General features: G+C 35.8%; 2 protein-coding genes across 6 annotated transcripts; both read left to right on the top strand.

The window, feature by feature from the left end:
- The first annotated feature begins 9,189 nt into the window (after window positions 1–9,189).
- On the top strand, window positions 9,190–17,465 carry Nasp (Nuclear autoantigenic sperm protein). 4 transcript variants are annotated; one of them, XM_085949408.1, is made up of 8 exons: window positions 9,190–9,320; window positions 10,532–10,707; window positions 11,103–11,236; window positions 11,767–11,957; window positions 12,322–12,592; window positions 13,248–13,322; window positions 14,633–14,877; window positions 15,761–17,465. In XM_085949408.1, exons 2-8 carry the CDS (start codon window positions 10,532–10,534, stop codon window positions 15,956–15,958), a joined length of 1,290 nt encoding a protein of 429 aa, XP_085805534.1. In that variant the 5' UTR covers window positions 9,190–9,320; the 3' UTR covers window positions 15,959–17,465. The 4 variants fall into 4 exon arrangements, with proteins under 4 accessions (XP_085805534.1, XP_085805533.1, XP_085805532.1 ...); XM_085949407.1 differs by having other exon boundaries at window positions 11,764–11,957; window positions 15,761–17,337; XM_085949406.1 differs by having other exon boundaries at window positions 11,103–11,254; window positions 15,761–17,337.
- Window positions 17,466–20,529: 3,064 nt separating this feature from the next.
- Window positions 20,530–23,654, top strand: LOC147070520 (uncharacterized). Of its 2 annotated transcripts, XM_085949410.1 has the most exons (3): window positions 20,530–20,820; window positions 21,389–21,618; window positions 23,027–23,654. In XM_085949410.1, the coding sequence occupies exons 2-3, from the start codon at window positions 21,442–21,444 to the stop codon at window positions 23,234–23,236; spliced, it is 387 nt and encodes a 128-aa protein (XP_085805536.1). In that variant the 5' UTR covers window positions 20,530–20,820; window positions 21,389–21,441; the 3' UTR covers window positions 23,237–23,654. The 2 variants fall into 2 exon arrangements, with proteins under 2 accessions (XP_085805536.1, XP_085805535.1); XM_085949409.1 differs by lacking the exon at window positions 20,530–20,820 and having other exon boundaries at window positions 21,136–21,618.
- Window positions 23,655–25,240: the final 1,586 nt, after the last annotated feature.

Below are 25,240 nucleotides of genomic sequence, written 5' to 3'. Positions count from 1 at the left end.
TGCACAATGCGACGTTGCCATACGTGTTTTTTTTGGACAATGTTGCCGGTCAGATATTATTTATTAGTGGTATTATACATTATTTAATTATTTTCGCAATCAGCCGTTATTATTTGTTGGCTTTGATACCGATTCGGGCGTCTCCAGGTACACAAAGACACACCCAAATGGGGACCATACGGGGGCGTCACAAGCGCACCTCTCTGGAAAGGCCCGAATGGGATCGGGCCAACTAAGGGCTGATTACGATAGCGTGTGTAACTGGACAGTGCGGTGGCTTGATAAGGGGTGGTTGCGTCTCTAGACGTTGAAGGATCGAAGCCCCACCGGTACGTCGGCGGCCGGAGAGACTCGGATGCAGCACTGTAGCATAGTGGTTCGCGGTTCCCGGGCCCACCGTAAAGCTGCTGAGAGAGGAGGGCGCCACGCCCAGCCCTCTCAACACCCTCGGACCGTCGGCAAACGGAGAGTTTCGGATGCAGCACTACGCCGCTTTGTGGGCGTAGTGGTTCGCGGCTCCCAGGCCTACCGTACGGGCGGATGCTGAGAGAGGACGTCGCACCCAGCCTTCCCAACAGCGACCGTCCGAAAATCAGTCGATCCCTCACGAAAGTGCATACCGGCACATTACTCGACCCCCTTTTTTGCTCGCTTGCCCTGCCGCGGCTATCGAATTACACGCACTGCACTGATATTATACTAATATAATATGCGAAAACTTAATTTTATACTTAAAATGGCTTTAGAGTTTATAAAAATTATTTTAAAAATATATCAGGGCCCGAAATGGACCGGAACGCCATTCTGCCTCATACAACCGCTCCGGGTTGTAAAATTTTTCACTTCGAGCACTGAAATAACTTATTATACATCGCTTCCAAACACAAAACACTTAAAACTAACTAATCTATGATGCTAATGGCTGGGGATGCTGCTTGGCTGCTTTCCGCTGATGGAGGCTGCTTTGCTCAGCTGAAGAAGGCCGCTTTGTAGCTCTTTTCATCATGGTGCATCTGGGCCAGGGCTGCTTGCAAGGCTCACAGACACGCTGCTGTTGACGAAGAGGGCTCAAGCGGCTGATGATGCAGGGCATTTGACGCCGTTTTCCCTCGTTGGAGCCAGGGTCTTGCCCGATACACTCGTCCGTGGGCCAAGTTCGCTGGCGGATGCAGTTGGTCGGGAGTACATCGGGAGCCATGACTTCGCAATCCGGGTGTTTCTGCTCTTTTCTTCACTGGCTTGGCTTTGGCAGCATCCTCTTTCTACTGCTTATTATTATACTTTGTTGAGCGCCACCAGAGGCAAGCCTCTGGATGTTTCTTCCTCGCCGTTTCCTATTCCGGTGTTTGGATCTCAGGGTTGTGTGTCCGGGTGAAAGAAATTCCACCTGCTTCTTGATTCCAGACGATCAAAATCAAGAAGCGTAGCCCCACGTTGGGCGCCACTTATCACTCCCCTCCATTTTGGTATGTGAAAATTTTCTCAACTGTCACTTTGTGTTTTGTTTTCTGTTTTTATCGTCTGTATTTGGGATGAAGGTGGATAATTGAGGCACTGGAATGGTTTCGGAAACGACGAGGTTTATTTACGTTTATTAATATATACTATATGGTTACATTTTTTTAAATAATTTTATTCTACGGAGGGCGAAATGTACGCGTTCGCGCTTTTGCTGCTTGTCGCGATCTGCCCGCCAAAAAAGAAAACCGTTGGACTCGCGAGCTGTGCACAATGCGACGTTGCCATACGTGTTTTTTTTGGACAATGTTGCCGGTCAGATATTATTTATTAGTGGTATTATACATTATTTAATTATTTTCGCAATCAGCCGTTATTATTTGTTGGCTTTGATACCGATTCGGGCGTCTCCAGGTACACAAAGACACACCCAAATGGGGACCATACGGGGGCGTCACAAGCGCACCTCTCTGGAAAGGCCCGAATGGGGTCGGGCCAACTAAGGGCTGATTACGATAGCGTGTGTAACTGGACAGTGCGGTGGGTTGATAAGGGGTGGTTGCGTCTCTAGACGTTGAAGGATCGAAGCCCCACCGGTACGTCGGCGGCCGGAGAGACTCGGATGCATCACTGTAGCATAGTGGTTCGCGGTTCCCGGGCCCACCGTAAAGCTGCTGAGATAGGAGGGCGTCGCGCCCAGCCCTCTCAACACCCTCGGACCGTCGGCAAACGGAGAGTTTCGGATGCAGCACTACGCCGCTTTGTGGGCGTAGTGGTTCGCGGCTCCCAGGCCTACCGTACGGGCGGATGCTGAGAGAGGACGTCGCACCCAGCCTTCCCAACAGCGACCGTCCGAAAATCAGTCGATCCCTCACGAAAGTGCATACCGGCACATTACTCGACCCCCTTTTTTGCTCGCTTGCCCTGCCGCGGCTATCGAATTACACGCACTGCACTGATATTATACTAATATAATATGCGAAAACTTAATTTTATACTTAAAATGGCTTTAGAGTTTATAAAAATAATTTTAAAAATATATCAGGGCCCGAAATGGACCGGAACGCCATTCTGCCTCATACAACCGCTCCGGGTTGTAAATTTTTTCACTTCGAGCACTGAAATAACTTATTATACATCGCTTCCAAACACAAAACACTTAAAACTAACTAATCCATGATGCTAATGGCTGAGGATGCTGCTTGGCTGCTATCCGCTGATGGGGGCTGCTTTGCTCAGCTGAAGAAGGCCGCTTTGTAGCTCTTTTCATCATGGTGCATCTGGACCAGGGCTGCTTGCAAGGCTCACAGACACGCTGCTGTTGACGAAGAGGGCTCAAGCGGCTGATGATGCAGGGCATTTGACGCCGTTTTCCCTCGTTGGAGCCAGGGTCTTGCCCGATGCACTCGTCCGTGGGCCAAGTTCGCTGGCGGATGCAGTTGGTCGGGAGTACATCGGGAGCCATGACTTCGCAATCCGGGTGTTTCTGCTCTTTTCTTCACTGGCTTGGCTTTGGCAGCATCCTCTTTCTACTGCTTATTATTATACTTTGTTGAGCGCCACCAGAGGCAAGCCTCTGGATGTTTCTTCCTCGCCGTTTCCTATTCCGGTGTTTGGATCTCAGGGTTGTGTGTCCGGGTGAAAGAAATTCCACCTGCTTCTTGATTCCAGACGATCAAAATCAAGAAGCGTAGTCCCACGTTGACTGGGGCCACTTATCACTCCCCTCCATTTTGGCGTGTGTGTGAATTTTTCAACTGTCACTTTGTGTTTTGTTTTCTTTTTTATCGTCTGTATTTGGGATGAAAGTGGATAATTGACACACTGGAATGGTTTCGGAAACGACGAGGTTTATTTGGTGTTAATATATACTATATGGTTACATTTTTTATCATTTAATTCTACGGAGCGCAAAATGTACGCGTTCGCGATTTTGCTGCTTGTCGCGATCTTCTCGCCAAAAAAGAAAACCGTTGGACTCGCGAGCTGTGCACAATGCGACGTTGCCATACGTGTTTTTTTTGGACAATGTTGCCGGTCAGATATTATTTATTAGTGGTATTATACATTATTTAATTATTTTCGCAATCAGCCGTTATTATTTGTTGGCTTTGATACCGATTCGGGCGTCTCCAGGTACACAAAGACACACCCAAATGGGGACCATACGGGGGCGTCACAGTACCTATGTTCTAATGTACGCATTTTTATTCTATATTTTATTAAAACAATAAGTCATGAAAATATGCTTATTTACCGTAATTCTTCATGCACACCCTGTGTCAATACTACCACAGAACACCAACACAACTGCAAATCGTTTTTAGCGTACAACAATGCCGATGTAGAAGGAAACATACCTTTATTAGGTGAATGAATAAATTATGGAAGGTCATTGTTGTTTATTGTTCATTATATCATATTTATTTTGTTCTGGCAGATTTCTCATAGCGGCCATCTAGTGATTGTATCTAGTGGCTTCTCTGGACACCGGAATTTTACCTGGAGCTTGAAGACCAAACATAATAAATGACAAAACGGAAAGATGTCTAACTGATGGGTAAGCCATATCACTCGAAGAATAGATTATCGGCGGACAAGACAAACCTTACCATCTAGTGGTATCCAAGCGATATTAAAAGACGTAAACAGCCCGCTAATGAGCTAATGAGATGAGTTAAATGAGTTAACACATTTAGTGCTAACAACGCGACTGGCACATTTGCATTACGTGGACATTAGATATAATTAACATGATATTTAAATGTGATAATTAAATATTAATTAACAGGTCAGCAGTGATTGTGTTAAGTTTAAGTACGTGGTTGGGCCAAATGCTAGCCCTCAACCTTTCTTCCCACCTGCCCTCGAATCCTTGTTTATTATTGTCGCCAGACCAGGGCGACCGTAAGTTACGGGTCATGACCGTGATTGCAATTTACAGGCAGTTACTTCAAGACAGTCGTCGTGCGTGAGTTGGCTCGAGACAATGAACGGGTACGTGTTGCCGCACCGCGTGAACTACCGAGTGACTTAAAACATATATGTTCGAACTTCGTTGTAATAAATCTGTTACTGTTTGAGTGAACATCGCGTCAATATCATCCATCCTGAACTTATCATCATCATTCATCAACCTCATATATTATCATCCATCAAAAGTGAACCGTCCGTTTACCAGTGCATGAGTGGGTGAATACCGAACCGGTCGCAGCGCGCGCCAGCCCTCTCAACATAAAGGTCAGTGTCTGGCATCCTGTTTAACCCCCTCCCCTAGATCCGTAATCCACTAACCTACATAACCCCCAAATTACAGTCCACTGCTTAAAGCACCACCAGTACGTATACGCGAAATTTAGTACAATGGTGACAGAGTAGAGTGAAGAGAGCAAGGAGAGGCCTTCGTCCAGTAGTGGATCGCGAATGGATAGATAATAGATACTTATTTAAAAAATGTGAAATATTTTTAATTTGTTTGAGAGTTTTTTTTAATCCACCCAACTATTTATCCAGGGCGCATGCGCAGTAAAACATGAATCAGACTGAGCACGTACGACGCCTAACTTGTATGAATGTTTTTCTTATAAATAAGTAATTTCATTATTTTGCGACCAAGACGTAAAAAAGTAAGGCCCAATTTCGATTTAAGCGCCATCTCTTAAACGGCTGAAGATGAAAACCATTTTCATCCGACGCAATCTCGAAAATTGATTTTCTCTACCGGTAGGTATCGGATCAATGAAAAATGTTATGTAAGTAATGCTATTTTCCTGAAAATGGTCCAAACAAACAAATTTAATGAGACTATACGTCATATACCTACCAAATGGGCTGAAGAAAAATGTTCTCCCATGGAGATGCAGATTTAAGATAGAAGTATGTATGTAGGTATATTACGAGGGTGGGTCAATAAGTCCTTAGAAAAGCCGACAGGTGGCGCGACTAGTACTGTAAGCGGTTTGTTTTCATGCAGCGGCACTACCGATTCAGTATGCTGCGAAGTTTCAATCAGATTGGTCGGGTTGTTGTGTGTTTCTCGTACATTTAAAAAAAAAATTGCTTGTGGAAAATGGAAAAATGGAAAATGGAGAAAATTGAGTTTAGAGCTGTTATTAAACATTTTAATATAAAAGGGTTAACAGCAAAGGAAATAAAAAATTAGTTGGATTTAGTTCACGGCATATCTGCTCCTTCACTTGCAACTATTTATAACTGGTTAAATGAATTTAAACGTGGTCGTACATCAACAAAGGATGAACCACGCTCAGGACGTCCTGTAGAGGTGACTACACCAGAAATGATCAATAAAATCCACGATATGGTGTTAAGTGACCGAAGATTAAAGTTGAGTGAGATAATTGAGGTTACAGGGATCTCAAAAGGTAGCGTCATTTCTATTTTACATGACAAATTGGGCATGAAAAATATTTCTGCAAGATGGGTGCCGCGTTTGCTCACAGTCGACAATAAACGCAATAGGGTGGTGGCCTCTAAAGCCCTGTTGTCGCTCATGCAACGCAATCCGGATGAATTTTTTCGTCGCTTTGTGACTGTAGATGAAACATGGATACACCACTATACTCCCGAGACGAAAGAACAGTCAAAGCAGTGGATTGCGAAGGCAAACTATGTCCAAAGAAGGCGAAAACCGTAAAATCAGCTGGTAAGGTTATGGCTACTGTATTTTGGGATGCACGTGAAATTATTTTCGTTGACTATTTGGAAAAAGGAAAAACAATAACAGAGGATTATTATGCATCTTTATTGGACCAGCTAAAAAACAAAATTGAAGAAAAACGGCCTCATTTAATCAGGACAATGCCCGTGTTCACACATGTTTACGATCAACGGCTAAAATTGAAGAATTGAAGTTTGAATTGGTCGACCACCCACCGTATTCGCCAGATTTAGCTCCCAGTGACTTTTTCCTTTTCCCAAACTTAAAAAAATGGCTAAGTGGACAACGTTTTTTTTCAAATGAAGAAGTCATCGATCGGACAAATGCTTATTTTGAGGACCTTCCGAAAACTTATTTTTCTGACGGTTTAAAAAAAATGAGAAACGTCCAACCAAGTGTATTGAGCTCCAAGGAGATTATGTTGAGAAATAAAAAAAAAATACAAAAATAAAAACGGTTTTAATGCTTTTTTCTAAGGAATTATTGACCCACCCTCGTATATTATAATATATTATGAAATCGTTGAGAGTTGATAGTAACTCCACGCTTTTTGTATTGTAAATAACCAACTTTACTACGAGTGTGCTATGAAACTTAATGTGTTTTGGGAGAACTAATTTTTTTTTAAAGTTGTACTCGTACTTTCATCCAGACTTATAATATTATTTAGCAAATTTTTTAACTTTTCACTTTTTTTACTTTTCATTTACCTTCTACTAAAATTCCCCTCGCAGGTGTTTTCACTACTACGGTTATAACAAACTATGCCGCAATATTTAAACAAGCTCAACACAACTTAGACATAATAATCCATGATTTAAACATAATATATCGCGTTGAAACAGTGGCGTCCCGTGAGGACAGGCAGACTTATGCACCGCAGAGGGGTGGCAATTATTCAAAGGGCAGCAAACCCGAAGAGGAATGAATCGGCTTATCAACATAGTACTTATATAAAATCTCTATGACGTCTATTTTGATTATTTCTTTTAAACAAATAATAGATACATTTGGTTTACTGATGGTTGAGAGTCCGATATAAAATTAAAAGATAAATAATGCAGATGGCATTTCTAAAATAACAAATTCTTTTTGTTTTGGTGAAAATGGACTTGTCCGGTAAATTCATACATTCCATAAAAAACACTAAAAATTACCCATCCAGATGTTGGTGATATTATAGGTCAGGGATGGCAAACCTTTTTACGTACACGTGCCAAAATTTCCCAAATATTATTTTTTGACTGTCTGACGTGCCGAGCAGTTTTTCTAGTAGTTCGAGCAGGAAAAAATAGTTATAAGAATTCTATTAAAAAAGTTCAAAAATTATAAGCAATTGATTTCTTGAGTATTATTACTATAATACCTACTCAGTTTGGGTTTTTACGCACAAATTGACGGTAAAATTTTTCGGATCAGATGAGGCATCCTCTCGCTACAGTGGCCTCAAGCATTGTAAAATTATTGTAAATCGATTAAAATCAGAGGTTCACGACACGGCTTACCCCGCCGCCTGATGAGGTCAGTGCTATAATATTATTATGTGTGACGGATAAAACTTAAGGATCCATCTATGCAATTTAAATTAATTTTATAATGCTTATTCTTCGAGAGTATCAGCTGCCTGTTATTTTTTATACAATGCGATCTGTCGTTTATGCACGAATTTCGTCGTTTCCGTTTGCGCGTCGATTAATAAATGTTATTAAAATCCGAAGAAAATAAGTATATAATATACCTATATTTAGGTATTTGTAGAACTTTTTGTAAAAAAAAAATCTTTTAAATTACTTATATACCTACCTATATTTTCTCTTCAACACAAAACATTCGCGTGCCATGCAAAATCATCTAGCGTGCACTAGTGGCACGCGTGCTATAGGTTCGCCATCCCTGTTATAGGTAAATAGACTAAGTTTGGGTTAGGGATTTATTACGTAATCCTTCTTTCTATCACGTGCTTATATTATTATTTGTACAAAAATCATTACCCTATCGACAAGAATTGTTTTGAAAATTATGATTAATATTATGAAAAAAAATCAGTGTTGACAATTTTAGTGTTATCACAGAACAGATTATTTTTTCTGTGTTATTATGAATAGTATTGACTAAATCTATAGGAAGTATATTTTACGTTGCATTATAACATCTGTGATTTTCAAACATGACGTGCAAAAAAGACTATCGGCAGCAATATCTGAAAAAATAAGTCATATACATATTAAAAGATGAAAACTGATTCTGATCCCAGAAAGAAATTAATTATACAAATTAATACTTCCAAATATACATGAAAATGGGGGGAGGAGTTTTCAGTCCGTCTGAGTACAGTACTTTGCCTAGGGACGTCACTGCTTTTTTACTCCATTACCAATAACGTTTTAATGAAGTACATGTAATTTGTTCTGCAAGCTTTTGTGAACCTCAGTTGGAAATATTGGCCTCTCTATTATTAAAATTAGCGTTTACCCATCCATTTTAAATACCAAATATAACGACATTACACACTTTTTACCCGCAGCGTGAGCTTATATGAGCGTACGTACACTCACGTGACGTGATTGTAATGTGTGCGCGCTATTATCTATGTGGTACGCCATCTAGATTCTAGATGCCGTCGGTAGTTTATTATACTAATCGGAAGACCAGTAAAATAACATTGATAATCTCTGTTTTTTTGTTATCGTACTAATTATTATTGACTTATTTTGAGGATTCTATAAATTTCTACAGCAATAAATTCATCATCATTACCATTTATTTTGATCGTAATGTGTTCGCGCCATTAGATTTTTATGTCTCATTTTGGCGGTTAAATTTAGATTGCCAGGCTACTAAATATTTATCCTTCGTACAGTTTATTTAAAAAAAAAATGTAATAATAATATTGAAATCGCTGTCAATGAATGCAAACACAAATTAAATTTAAATGATGGAGTATTTTCATATATTTTTTTTATAATCCATCATTTTAGGATGAGTAAAGATCCGTTTTTAATGGTGTCATACGAAAAGGAAATGAACCGATTTATTTTGCAACAGGCAACTCCAGTCCCAATACAACTTTCGTGGAGATTGCTGGTGGTCTTGGCGAATTTTGCTTTCACATTATTCTCTTTAGTTTTCTCAATAGTTTCATTCAAATTTAACCGACATAAAGGGAACTTACTGATTTCAAAAGGTACGTTAACAATTTCGTTCATATATTTCTGCGAATTTAACACATACTCTGTTTTTCTATTGATACTTTTGTTACACGTTGAAAGTGACGTTTCCATACCGGCGATACATTTGCGTCTCATATACACCTTTTTATTGTACAATTATATCAACTATTAAATTAATAACTTATATAAACTAATCTCGCACTTGCTGTTACTGCATATTTGTATTGAATTCACTCTCCACTTGTAAAATAATGTACATATTGTTAGGTTAGCTATTCAATCCTACCTACATAGACATTAGAAAGTGTCTTGTGTTTTTAACCCTACCCTCTTCGATTTATATGTCAGATATCATACGAAGCGTGTGAAGAGTAGATTTATTGACAAATTGTAGTTACTGCTTAAGGTCTGCGCAAAAACATCGGGTATTGAGTAGATAAGTAAGATTATTTGTGAGGAAAGTCAAAAGTTCTTTGTTTTATGAACTCGTTTTTTAAGTTCGCTACAGTGAAACGCTTTCTATGGATTTTTTCATCTTATAGTTTTATTTAGTTATCATCGTTCCTGATTCTTAGGAATGAAAATGTGAATTTAATAACAGTAAAAAGTTATTTTTCTTTTATACCACATGTATACATGAGTGATTTAAGTGAAGCCGGTCTAAAAGCCAGTTGAAGGTTCACGCCAGTAAAGGTTTACACATAAAATGCCAGTTTATTTCACCGGTCTCATCACCCAAATTTCATAGCGTTCGCAAGTCTCTCTTTAGGCCATCGAGCCTCCGAAGTCGTGGTCATCCCGCACTCTGTTTCCGCAAATGTGAGGCACTTCGTCGAAGCTTTGTCATTCATACATCTCACGTGGGCGTTTTGTTTTTATAAATCTAACGATGTCACACTCATCAAAGATTTTATAGAACTCATGATCGTAACGATGACGCAAATGGGACAACGGCCTTTAACAAGATCCTACGGTCAAACACCTTTAACTTCTGACAGTCACTGAAAATTAATGTCCATGTCTCTGAACCGTATCACAATACCGGTGTCAGCAATGTTAGAGGACTTTTGTGTTTCTCGATAATCTGTTACCATTGTTAGAGCTTATGGTTCTTTTAATTTGGTCAACCATATTATTGACATTAATGTTCGGAAATAAACAAACTCATCAATTGAATTTCCATGATTGATTTAAAATTTCGTAACGGTTTGTCTGTGTAAATCAGATGGCCGACGTACCGCAAGTGATGTGTTCTGATCCACACGAGATGCTGGGCATCGGGAGGCGGCATCTCGCCGTCAGAGATTACCCCAACGCTGTGACCACCCTCGGCAAGGCGTGCGAACTCCTCGCCCAGAAGTATGGACAGCAGGCTGATGAGTGTGGCGATGCTTACTTGTGGTAAATATAACGTGTTACTCAATAAAATACACTTTTAAAAACAAATCATAATAATACAATGGTTTGCAGTAAGTTTAGCAAGCAAGTTGCAGTAACTGGGCGTCTTACGTGGGCGAAGTCGGCGAAGCGTTGAACGCCGCGCGCAACTCAAATGTATAACCGTATCTTTTGCATTTTCATTTATGTTTCCTCTTAGTGTAAAAATTTTAGTCAGAAAAAAACATACTACCTACATTCCCTTTAAAATCAGTTGACTACCGGCAGGGTTATGCATGCCACACTTTGGGAAACACTGCAGTCTAAATTACCAAAAGTTTGTCTTCTATCTCTGTTGTAATATGAATTTTACAAAAATTTCCAGCATATGTAATTTCATAGGCGTATCATTTATTTAGGTATGGCAAGTCACTGCTGGGACTGGCCCGCGAAGAAAGTGGAGTACTGGGCGACGGCATCCCACAAGGAGGAGATGAAAACCAGGAGGACGAGGAAGAAGAAGATCAAGACGAAGACGAGGGGGAAGATGACGGTATACAAGTTTTAAGTGGTATGATTACGATATCAATAGTTTGTGACAAAACTATTATGGATATAGTATATATAAAAAAAAAAAAAAATCTATTGATACAAACCTCTACTCTGTGGAGGCCCATATGATCCTATTAGGATTGGACATGGTCGAAAGAATAATGGACAAGCATTTTAACTACTCTGTTTTTTAAATTTCCACCATCAATGAATGTCCAAAATTTCCTTCAATTATTTTGTTATTCAACATGATTGATAAGTGTACTGTACTATAATAGTGCCACATATTCATGTTGATATTTTCTTACGACCATGTGAGGTGTTTTCAGATTCCGTCAATAATTCTGTTATTTTAAATGAAAGTAATAAATAGGTAAATATCTAAAAATAACAAAAATCTCCATTTTATAAAAAGATTTATATTATTTTTTTGTAGTTATGTTTTGTTATTAAGTAATTTTTTAGTAAACTGTATTGTCTTGTAATTCTGTCACTAACATGATTATCATTGATTTCATTATGTTCCAGAAGAAGGTGAAGAGAAAAATGATACCGAAGCAAAGGCCGCGGGTGATTCAAAAACCAAAGAAGAAGACAATAAAGATGAAGAAGTTGTCAAGAAGGATGCGAAGATAGATGAAGAAACCAAAGAGGAGAAGAAAGTTGAAGCCATGGAAACCGATGCCACGCCTGCTGAAGAAGTCGCTTCTAGCTCTAGCAAAGTAAGTTAGAAAATGAATATGTATATTCATTTTTTTAACTGATTTGAACCAAAGCAGACATGATATTATATTGATACAGAAGTATTCTAAAAATATCTTTTACAACTAATGACTATTAGCAAATATATTAAAGAAAAATATCAATAATCTATATGGACAGAGCTTGTATATATTAAAATGGATGTGATGACTCTTGTTATAGGTATATTTAAACAGTGTCATTACTTGATTATTGTGCTATTAGGTTAATCTAAAGTGAGCCATAAAGTAGGTTGACTTTACAATCAAAACACTTACACGACAGACAATGTTTACAAATTTTTATCACCCAGATGTTGTAAGTAAGATATGTCATTTTTCATAGGCGCCCGATGAAGCGGCCGGTCCATCATCATCGGCGGGTCCGTCAGCACCCGGCGCGTCCACTTCCCAAGAAGGAGAAGCGTCTTCGGACAACGAAGAAGACGAGGACGAAGTGGAGAATCTGCAGGTGGCGTGGGAGGTGCTAGAGATTGCGCGGGACATCTTTCTGAAGCGCGGAGACAAGGGCAAGAAAGACCTGGCCGATGTCTATCTATACCTCGGGGAAGTCAGCCTCGAAAGTGAAACTTACGATAAAGCTGTTATCGATATGAGTAAGAATTACAACTAATTTAACTTATCAAAATATCTTAGTAGTTCTTTCATATTTCTATATTATTAGTTCAACCATGGCATCCTCCATAAGTCTAGACTCCGTTATGTTACAGGTTCTTATCCTTCCCTATCTCTTGTTATGTAGCAATTCAGCATTATCATAATCTTCATGCCAATGTCTGCTCCCCTAGGTCACTACATCATAATAGTAGTAAAATTGAATATCAAAATATGAATACATATAATGGCAACACTTATCTTATCCTCAATTTGGAGTTGTTTCATATCAATTATCTAAAGCCCATGAGTGCATGTTGGAATCCTGTATCTGACATAAATCACGTGTTACTTTTTTAATATGTGTTACATCCAGAGCAAGGACCCAATGGATCAGATAAATGACTTAACAGCCATTCCTTAAAAAAGGCCCGTTAATGTAATACTCTGCGGAGTATCCATTGGCTCTGTTTATGGATTAAAAAGTAAAGATGTCTGAATTAAAAATTAAGATTTCCTCAAATAATATACGCTACTTTATGTGTTCACCGTAAGTGAATTCTGTCAGATCTCTGTTCACTTCAGGACTTCCAAGCGACTGCTAAATGTCTTATGCATCTCGTGTTTCATGATTTCAACAAAATATTTTTTTTTCAGCCAAAAGTCTTGAATTATTTAAAGAGCTCTACCGATCGGACGACAGACGCATTGCAGAAACCCACTATCAAATAGGTAAAAGAATGCGTTATTTTTATTAATACATAACCTATCATTGTATCTTAAAACTGTATCCTATTTGACAAAGTGTAATATCATGTTAGTCAAGAGCAGTATTGCCAACTCCCACTGATAAAAATATCTTATACATGGTAAGAAAATAAACCATCTGACAAGAAAAAATGTAATGTATTAGTTAATATATTGATTTACTCCAATGCAACAAAGTAATGATTTTTTATGGCAGACTTGGCTGCTTCAAATCAGATTAATCAAATTAAATTAGATTGCCATAAGATAGATACCTAATGTAGAATGGTAAAGCATGCTAACTTGCTAATGCTGCTTCAAATAATTTTGACGTATTAAATTTTTGAAGTTATACTTCTTCTGGCGCGTTTGGGAAATCAGATCAGAGTGTATTTTTGGCGTGTGACATGTATCACATAATTTATTTTTTCACACGAAAAAAAACGCACTCGATTGGATTCGAACCACCGATTCTTCGGTTATCAGCCGAACGCACTACCTTTACGCCACAGTATGATACTGCAATCGTGACGATTATACAGTATAATATTATAGTTTAGAATTGTTCCGTTGCCTAGGCAGCGAATTTATTATTGTCGGCCATTTGCAATTCCTTATGTAAACAAACTATTAAATGTCAAGAGTGACAGTTGGTACTTCAAAAATAAAAACAACGAGAAACCATGATTTAATTTAGTAATATAAGTTAAAGTGTATAGAAATAAACCAACGGCATTCCAATAAGCGGTCCTTTTTTTTTGAGTGTGTAATTTAACAAGATAATTAAGAGCTAGTGAAAGAATCTAGTTTATCACAAGTTTTCTTTTTGTTTTGTTACGCCAAAGAAGTATAACTACTAACGCGCGTATATAAGTACACACACCGATTTTTTTTTCATATTATGTTGTGTTGCACAACTTATAAACTTACTATAGTATAGTGACTGCAAACATCTTAGCGGTGATCTGCAGGACTACAGATTTTTTGTTCATATTCGTACACCCATTCTCCGCTTCTGTACTTTACATTATGTACAGTATTATAAAACATACATAAAACATAAACATAAAACATTTTACTTGCACGGTAATCCTTGTGAATGCTAACAGTACCTATACGTACTCTTATGTTCCACGCTTCTGTCATATCTTTCAATATCAACATTTCTGCAATCTGTTTTGAGACAAAGTAAATTGCTATCGTAACATCCAAAGATGTCAGTCAATTTTACAGCTTATGCAACCTCAACAGAAGTTAATTCTTAAAATAATGTCTTATTGATATGTTTATTGAAGGTCTGGCGCATTCCCTCTCCAACGGCTTCATAGACGCAATAACGCATTTCAAACACGCCGCCGCCATCTTAGAAGATCGAATCAAAAGTCTAGAATTACCCACGGCGGCAGCCAATGATGCTGATGTCAAAAAATTCCTAGCAAAAGATCCGTTCTACTCGGTCGAGGGAGAAATCAAAGAACTGAAAGAACTGCTGCCCGAAATTCAAGAGAAGATCCAAGACATGAATGATTACAAGGCGGAGGTAAGAGTATGCAATTGCCACGAAGAGATTCGGAAGGTTTTGTCTCGCTTGTCCATTAACAGGCCGGATTGCGGTAGCGATAACTGTATGCAAGTGAAATAATATGTCTTTTGATTCTGTTATCTGCTGTAGATATCTTGTTGAATATATTTATATGTGTAGCATGAATGTCACTATTTTTTTTTATTGATTACTAATCAGTCCTTCAGTTACTTGCCTATTAATATTAATTTCTTATTCTGCTTATTTTAACTGTTATTTTCTGTACTTTGCTTTCTATAATTTGATTTTGCACTAAAAATTGTATTTAATTTTTTACTAATATTAATTTAAAACTGCTTTTAACTGTATGTCTTACTAAAACTTCAAGCTTTTTTGCAATAAATCTCTAATCTGACTAGTTAATTTAATGCATGATTATGTGATTATGGATTGTCGAAGAATTGAACAGTCTTATGATTAAATAATAATATGTATATTTTAAGTAAACAAATTAATAAGACTGACATTATGTGCTTTAAAGTAAAGTATATTTTAATGTGTTGCTTTTGTAATGCTTATTGCTTTGTTATTATTTAAACTTTTAAATAAAGATTATTTTTAATTATATGGATTGCTGTGTATTTTGTTTTATACTCCTCTAACCCATTTCCATTTAACTCATAAGTGAATTAATTACTCTTAATTGACCATGCTCTTCAATAAGACATGATTTTATTTATTTTATCATTAGTAAAGGTAAATTAATAAATTAAATAGGTAGCTACCAAAATTGACAAAGCAATTAGTATTGAACAGACACAAACTAAATCCAAATAAAGAATTGCCACCTGTATATTTTTTTTGTATTATTATTGTCACATGGTTTGTTTTTGTTTTGTAGGCTATTAGAACCGTGCGGGAGTCATTAGGGCTGACGAACGGGCAGTCGTCTTCGAAGGAGAACGGCACCAAAGCACCGGAAGCCGGCACCGAAGAGAAAAAAGTTTCCGATATTTCACATCTGGTGCGGAGAAAACGGAAACCCAGCGACGACGGTAAAGCAGAGGACACAACAGCCGCTAAAAAGCCGGCAAATTAAGTTATTGCAATTCTAGTATATCGACAATGTTATTAGTGTCATTATTCGTGCGTACTTACTTAGTGACAATTGATTAGTGAATTTGACAGATGATTAATTAGTGTAAATGAGTGATGCAGTGAGTGTTTCCTATTTGATGGACTAAAAACAGAAGTCAGGTAAATGAAAATAATAATATTGGAATTGACTTTCAGTTTAGTATACTTTCAGTGAGATAAATACACAAGTGTTACATTACTAAATTTATTTCTTTAATTTAAATGTCAGTCCGATTGTCCGATTACAAACATAACAATGATTCAGTTCCATTGCGCTACAGCTAGGAATTAGTAGTTTTGAGTAATGGCTGATCAAAATTTTGACTCTCCTAAACTAGAAAAGTGTAGAACTTGCAGAAAAGTGACAAAAACATCAGCCCTACGACGATAACTACTAATTTTTTCGAGTTGTAATTTTGTGGAACTGAAGAGGAGCGATATACGAATATAATGCCTAACATAACTCGAAATTTTGACTTATCGTACTATGGAACTGTGCCAATTAATTATTAATACAAGTACATATTTAATTGCATTTGTACCAAACCTAATAGGTTGAGCAAGTGGCTAACATCCATTTCTCGTAAAAACAAAAATTTGTTAATACAACCTCCACTCTGGACGCCAGACGTGGTAAAACAGTCAGTCAGTCAGTACAAAATATGGAATAATTTTTCTTTACCTTGACATTGATAACGGCATGTCGTAATGAATGGTACATCGATTTTTCAACAAAAAAAAATGTCAATTGCCTGATTTCTGTTCTCTCGGCCTATCAAATTAAAATGAAATGGAAAATTGTGTGAAACTGTTTTCTTAATTTTTTTTTTACTTTTTAATATTTATTATCATCAGTTTTGTCATCTTGTGCATCTATCGTCTCATTGTAATGTTTGACTTCATCTTCTTAACATCGTATTTTATTTTATAAACCAACCAAATCCTGTGTGAATCTGATAGACATTATAACTCTGTGAAAATTAATTTTACAGTATTTGGCCTCGTGCAGAGACAAACGTTTATAGTTGCTGCACACTGTATTTATCATAGTAATTTCACTTTCACGCACAGTGTTTGCTTCCTTAAACACGTGCAAACATGCTGCGGTCTGGCCAGTGAACATGTGTATACCGCAAGCGGCCGTGTCTGGCGGCCCAACTTAAATTTTTTCAAACATGCTTAATTTAAATTTATTTAAGTAGCTGTTCCAATTTTTAACATTCAATTATAATCATGCAAATTTAAATTTCACGACAGCAACAATCTTGAGCTAGAATTTTATTTTTTAAGGCTGCATTGTATGATAATTTTGATAAAAAAAAATTTAATTTCAGTTTTCTCAATTTCAAAATAATAAGATCTACCCTACTACTGTCACATTTTTATAAATCTGTTCCAAAGACAACACCAACTGTTATACAAAACTGTTAATAATCTTTAATAGAATTCGTATATTTTTAAGTACTATGTATATTTGTTTTTCATTACTTATTTTATTTGTCTATATTATTCCTGTTTTATTATATTAATTTTTGTGTTTTATTATTATTTATTTTTCTATTCAACACGGGATCAATACAGCACGATACCTGTGATATCTCTTCGTAAGATGTATTATTTGATCTCCTTTTCTTTTCTTTTATTTCTCTCGAAAATTCTATATTACTTGTTCTGCATATTATGTTTGCGAGACGATTAATTTTTTTTTAAATAAATTCAAACAATAAACAGGCGAGGTCTTGCAATACGGATAGTATGTTTACTCTCTGTCTGCCGAACGTCATATGATCACCACCGAGTCGATGGTGCTTCTCTATCTTGCTAAGAAATCCTGAAAACAAGAGAAATGCATTGGATAGGTTCCTTATTAAAGTCGCACAAAAAGAAAAAGATTCCAGTGAGCCGACAGATAGCAGTGTTTCCGTTTAAAAAAAATCTACCCATCATTTATTATTTAAAATATAAAAAGGTATTTTGGATTAGTCATTTTTATATGAATATTTTTATGTTTTGGAATGAATCTGAGTAAAATCGCTTTGATATACTAGTGATTTGGATTACAAACACATATCCGGAACGAATTATGCTCGCAACCCAAGGTCTAACTGTATAATTGAATTTCTATTATTTAATCTCACTGACTCATTCGTTCTCTGCCAATTAATATGATTTCCACATGATTGTTTTTGTGTATAGGATAATAAATTTCCATTGATATCTCATAATTTATGATTAATTTAAGGCCATTCGAAAATAATTTGACAAAAATTAGCTAGATTTTTTTTATACCTACATCGTTTATATTTTTTGTCGACACTAATATTCTCAGGATATAGTTATTATCGGCTAGAACTAGGCTTGCCATTCTTGACTGTCCTGGCTATCAACAGTTGATCGGTGAATTAAAAATGTCCTAAATTTAAAAAAATTACATTCTACTAGCATACCAACAATTTACATGTTTAAAGATGGCTGGCTCGTTTGAAAAAATTGTTTTAAAGTAGCAAGCAAAACGATACTCACATGGGACCGGGACCGTGGCCCAAGTATATTGTACATGCACAATAATTTTTGTTTTATTTAATATCGCATTAAATTTACAGCAGTCAATTGAACTGTAAAAGTAATATTGTCATATAAACATAAAAAAAACCATTACTTCTACATTACGTCTTTGGAGTATTTGGGCACCATACAGTGCTTCCAAGAATCTCTGTTGCTCCTCAGTTTTCTTGCTTATTTTCAAATCTTCAAGTACCTCGTATGCCCTGCGGATAGTGTTAAGCGGCCTTCCAGCACACCGGAATTCATTTGACTTGAAGAAAAGGCAGGCCAGATTGAAAGTTTCGCAGTGTTCGTAAGGATCCGTGACTCGCTACTGTAAAACTGCATAGTCAGACTGCAAGTAAAGATGTAATTAAATTTTCCAGGATCAGGAGATTATAGCAAGGCTAACTTAGAACTTAGAATTTAATTTTATTACACCTAAGAGTAGAGGTTGTTAATTGCGTGTTTTTTATTTTTTTCTAGATAGGGAATATAAATTTCTATCAATAGATATGCCATTTTGCCAGCATGTACACTGCCAAATTTATTTTTATTCATACATACATAATGTATCTAAGTACAGGATATAATAATATTATTTTGTGTTTTCTCCATTACTAATTTTATTCTAACCGGGATGTTACCTATTATTTTCAAATATCTATGGTACTAATGCCTTTCGTAGCAATTATTATGATAAAGTTGGTAGACTGCTCTGTTGATTTCAGACGCCAATAATTATTACTTATAACATAAAAATATGAATATTTTGTAAGACAGCCGCAAATCTATGAAATTGGTGTCACTGTTTATTTATTGTGTGTGTCCATGAGAAATAATTATTCATAATAAATGTAACATATAGGATTATTTTTTATAAATTTCTACATTAGTCTATTTTTAAATAATTACAATGTAAGTGTCTGTTTTATAGTAATGACTTACCTAAATACAATATAAATAAACAGTCTGAAATTTTCTTTGTTTTTTTATTCGCCTTAGTGCCACATATTTATCATATTTAAAATACCTTTGACAAATTGAAAAGTGACATTCCAAACCAGCCTTGGTCCAAAATTACAGATTTTCATGTTTTGATGGAATCTGATAGTGTGTTCAGATCCATAATCTCAATGAAACTTAAATTTATCAAAAAATCCTATCTCTTTAATTTGATGTCGAAATGTGCGTTTTATTTTCAAAACAGCACTAAGGTAACAGTTGATACTTTCCAAATTGGCCTAAGGAAATGCGCATGCACAGTTGAACTCTTTTTGCTACGTTTGGGCTCCAAACGGCCATTATGTATTATAATAATGCAACACGTCAGACGTTACATACGTGAACATACTTACATTTTAGTCTTATTATTTTTGTAATTTCCTGATATGTATTTAGTATTCTAAATCCTGTTTAAATATAAAATAATCTTAGTATGAGTCAGTTTAACAATTTTTATTGAGCTTATCCTCACTATTTTTTCTGATATATTATATTCATATTTAATTTATATTTTAAATACTAAAGAATTTGCCAGTTTTGTGAGTTCATGTGCACATCAGGTAAACTATTTTTTTTATTAATGATGATCCCTACATTGTGGTATTATATATTATATTACGCTGTAAAAGTTACTTTGTGTACCTTTTTATCAAAAACTGCAATGCAGTGAAAGAAATTTCATATTATTTTTATTCATTAGTCATCCTAACAGACCTGTCCATGACCACATTTCATTACACAATCATAATTTATTGTAAACACAAAAGATACTCAAATTTACATTATTCTGTTTAGTACAGACTTGGGCCATTTTGAAAAAAAACTCAGTTTTTGAATCAATTTTTTTTGAAGGATACCTACTTTTTAATGTTATTTATATTTCATGTTTTTGAGTCTGCATTTTCTATGAAATTGCCAAACATTATAGTACCGAAAAATTGAGAGGTAAATTGTAAATCACAAAAATATGATTATCTCAAAATCACATTTTTAGACTTGGGCCGGTTTGGAATGTCACTCTTCAATTATTATCTATACAGAGGTTTAAAGGAAACTTGTGTATTAGAAATCGGTGATACTTGAGAAAATAAATAATTATTTAAAATTTTTATTTGTGTTCCAATTTTTAAATATTTTTCGAACAGAAGAATATTAGTATTTTGACACATTGATTATTTTATTTCACACTATTTGATTTTATATATTAAATTTACATAGGTATTTTGAATCTAAATGTTTTCCTAATGGTTTACAAAATTTAGGTACTGTTTATTGGTGAGTAAATAAGTCTTTATTAAATTTAACTGTATCTATGACGTGTTGTTGACTTTTCTCTCAACCTTCATCCTTCTCAGAGTAATGAAGGGTAAAGATGCATATAGATATTTTGAAACTAAAACAATCTATAATATGCCAATAAGTGATGTTCGAATTACTCAATTTTCTCGATTAGGTTATTAGGAGTAGAGCTTGTAGTTTCTTGTCTTTTTTTTGTTACTCGATATCCAAGAATACTTTTTTCTCGAGAATCTCAAGAAATATCTTTTTTTAACTCATCCAGCCTAAATTTTCTGCTGGCCAAATCGAAAGGTTGAGATGATTGAAATGAATCTCGAAACCTCTTTATAAGTTTCTTACCAAAAAAATAAGGAAAATGAACAATATGGATGAAAATTTGAGTTGAGGAGATTCGTTTTATGAGGGAAGTATTATTTCATGTCAACCTAAAATTTTATATTTGTTGGACTGAAATTTGAAATTTGGTGAGATTTTCGTCTCATGAAACAAAACTGTCTACAGTGACAATTGATATGAAATTTGCAGCGTTACCAATTTGTTATAGGACAATTAAAATTATGAAGGTAAACAAAAACGATATCCGATTAAATCCTTACGATGAGTTTCTTCGGGGTATCCTGCGAAACGTGCGATTGGCTCGCGCAGCATATTCAGGAATCTAACTTGCAGCGGAAGCTATGGAGGCCCATCATTAAGTTCATCCTCGGGGGAGGATATGTTGCGTCCATCTTGACTGCACTTATATTCGCCTTTGTCGTATCCACCTTTGCAAAGGTAAGGAAACTCAACTACTATCATTATTATTAGTGACGCTGCAGCCTGGTGTCGGCACCTACATTACTTTCCACCATCTCTCCACAGCCACCTATTTTAGACACACCGAGAGTCTAGAGACAAAACTATTATTATAGCTGGAATAATATAAACTTTTTGTACTATATCCAATACTTCTATTACCATGAAGAAACCGCTTCAATAATAAAATGGCAATGGATGGAGGCAGAAAAGAAGATGTGTAATATGAAAGGTAAATAAATGGTAAAAATCCAAGTTATAATTGCATAGAGGCAGTGGGAATTTTTACCACGTTTTTCTTAGCTCGTATTCTTATTTGTCCGATGGTTGTTTATCCAGTACAAATCTTGCAATCGATTTTTAACCAACTTCCCGACTAGCTAGACATTTGAAACTTTTAGAATATATCAGAACACGATGTCGATGCATTCTTTTAATACTTTTAGCCATCTTTAAGTAGAATTGAATTCATCTTCAGTTAATTCTGTTTTGTATGAAAAGTTATTTCAGAAGAAATCTGTAATCCAATCCTCTATTATTGGTTGCTAAGGCGATGGTCCTAGCAACTAAATTATTAATATATACGTGCGTTACTATGGAAATCAAAATGACATTTCAGTATTCATGAAGGATGTAAATGTCTGGGTGGGTTTTTTACAACAGGGAACATCACATTTAACGGCCCCACGATGGCCGAGCGGCTTAAGCGTCGGCCTATAACGTCATGGGTCCCAGGCTTGAATCCTTGGTCTGGCAAATACAAGTCATATTGTTTTTCAATCTGTGTTTGAGTCAGAATATGGACCTAATAAGTTGAGCAAGTGGCTAACATCCATTTCTCCTAAAAACAAAAATCTGTTAATACAAACGTTCATCCACCCTGTGGAGGCCCATATGATCTTTTTAGAATCGGACATGGTTAAAATATAATGTAAGATCCCAGGGTTTTTGCTTATAACTCATTTTATGTCATGGGTAATTGTGTCGCAGAGGTAGCCATGAGCTTTTATAATTTTTATTTACGAAAACAGTTCATTCCATGTAGACAATTATAATAAATACTTTTTTCTGTCGGCGCATCAGCTTTTCGATCCAATAATCGTTAATTGAAAATTTCAAATTTTCGTACATTTTGATGCACCATTATCACAAACTAAGATTATATGAGATAATATTAGGTTGGGGTAGGTTAGATTAGGTTAGGTTAAGTTTGGTCTAAAAAGAAAGTTGTAAAATCTCATGGCCACCTCTGCGGCACATTTACCGTCATTGGTACTTCCTTAATACTCGATCCCACTATTTTCTATTGCCATTCCGACTATACTAAAATGGTTATCAAATCTTTATTTTAAGTGATTCTCTCTAAACCTAAATTTGATTGTTTCAGAAACCCTCAGTGAAGTCTTTCATGATGACAGTGGCCCTCCTCATAGCTATGGAAATAGTATCGGACAGGGCAGACAAGTTTATCACTCAACTGCTCACCACCAAAGACATTCAACCGCTGCAGACTTTCTCTCTTCTGAGCTATGCAACCTTTTTAATGTGCACAGAAATCATGTTGGGTAATTGGGCTGCGTGGATTTACACAGATTGACGAAGGAATATTACTGAAAATGAATTTTCTCTTGAATCATAGTTTGAAATTTAAAAATTTAAAAACAAAATGATAAATATTGTAATAAAATTACCATTCCAACATTCATATTAGGGTGCTGACGAAGGTTGGTGTTTAAATTGCTGAATGTCTCCATATAATATTCCATCCACATACATTCTTTCATACTCCGTATGTTGAACTGATATCTGAAGTTCAGTTGCAAATTTTTCTTCCACATACTGAAACTATTATTAATTTATTCCAAATTTTATTATAGTATTATACATCCAATTTGTTGCCATAATATTATGCTATCAATCAATTATGTATTTACATATTTTTTATAGATGCAATATTTTTTTTTTTAATTATTTACACACAATGAAAACTATGCACCTTTATTAAAAAAAATTCTGATATGTGAATGATTTTAGAATGGTTCTATTGGTACCTAATTATATTAATATTTTCTGCGCTCACAGCACTGAATAGATTGTTTGTAAATAAAATGCAAATGGCAGCCTGCTGTTGACGTTTTGCTTCGGTTACTTACTTATGTACGGTTACTTTAATTTTTCTTGATGGCACACTGTATAGAAAACTTGTATAACGCTTTTAATACTAATGCATGGCATTTTATCAATTAATATCACACTTCTAAGTATGGTTTTCCATCGCACTCTCAGGGCACAAGGCTGAAATGTACCATATACATATAGATAATAGGGCTGTGCCTAATATTATTATTCATTTCATTTTCATATACATATTATATAATTGGCTCTATCATCAAGGAAGAAGGTTTTTCTTGGACTTTTGTATGCTGCTTGGTAAGCTTTCTTATTTCTTTATGTGCTATTTGACGTGATTGTTCATCTAAATAATGATGATTCATTCTTTACGATTCTTTTAGAATGATAGCAAGGCATTTTTAAGTCAATGCGGGACAAAATAAAAATATCTAGTCTTTGTGTTTTTGTCTGTTTTTTTAGCTATACGTTCATATTAACCATGTTTCTAAAAACCGATACATCCACAATTCAATGTTTGTGGTAAACAATATTCAGGTGCCTCATGAATGTGCTACGTTTTTTTTGTTCTACTTCTTAATATTAAAAAATGAGAAATAAGACTTAGCACTTTTAAAAAATATTAAATTTGTATTGTTTTCGCTACTATATTATTTTATGTATATCTAACATAAGGTATATGACATTTGACCATGTCCGATCCTAATAAGATCATATGGGCCTCCACACAGTGGATGTTTGTATTAACAGATTTTGTTTTTACGAGAAATGGATGTCAGCCACTTCCTCAATCTATTAGGTCCATATTCTGACTCAAACAAAGATTGAAAAATAATATGACGTGTATTTGCCAGACCCAGGATTCGAACCTGGGACCCACGACGTTATAGGCCGACGCTTAAGCCACTCGGCCATCGTGGGGCCGTTAAATGGTCCATACTCTGACTCATACACGAATTGAAAAACAATATGTGTACTTGCCAGACCGAGGATTCGAACCTGGGACCGACGACGCTATGTGTTTAACTGTCAAAGCTCGACTTTTTAACTCGTTCAGTGATCGTCCGTCGGTCAGTAGCAGAGCATAGACAAATTGGACGACTTATTGCGTCTGCATAAGTTCTCAGTTTTTATATAAATTACATTTATTTTTTTAGTTTTAAAAAAGTATTTTTTAATAGATTTTGGAAGTGTTTCACTAAGTATATCGGTTTTTGGAAATATCAGTCACATCTATGAACAGTATTTTTGTACAAGAAGGTTTTTCTTCATGATCTTGGAACAAAACAAGTAAAAGTCTTCATTCTATTAACAGTATATTTTATAAAAAAATATATAAATGCTAAATAAGTACACATTATACATAGTTATTTGACACGAATTGAATACAGAACTGGAGTAAACATTATTTTATTTACACAGATTGTTCCACGTTTTGAATACGTAAACTGTTTTTCGATAATTTTGCACT

Source organism: Rhyacophila brunnea, unplaced genomic scaffold, assembly GCF_057557595.1.
Source record: "Rhyacophila brunnea isolate RB1 unplaced genomic scaffold, BYU_Rbru_1.0 scaffold_22, whole genome shotgun sequence".
Classification (NCBI taxonomy): Eukaryota; Metazoa; Arthropoda; class Insecta; order Trichoptera; family Rhyacophilidae; genus Rhyacophila; species Rhyacophila brunnea.
The sequence above is the reverse complement of the archived record's forward strand: the minus strand, read 5'-3'. Positions and strand labels throughout refer to the sequence as shown.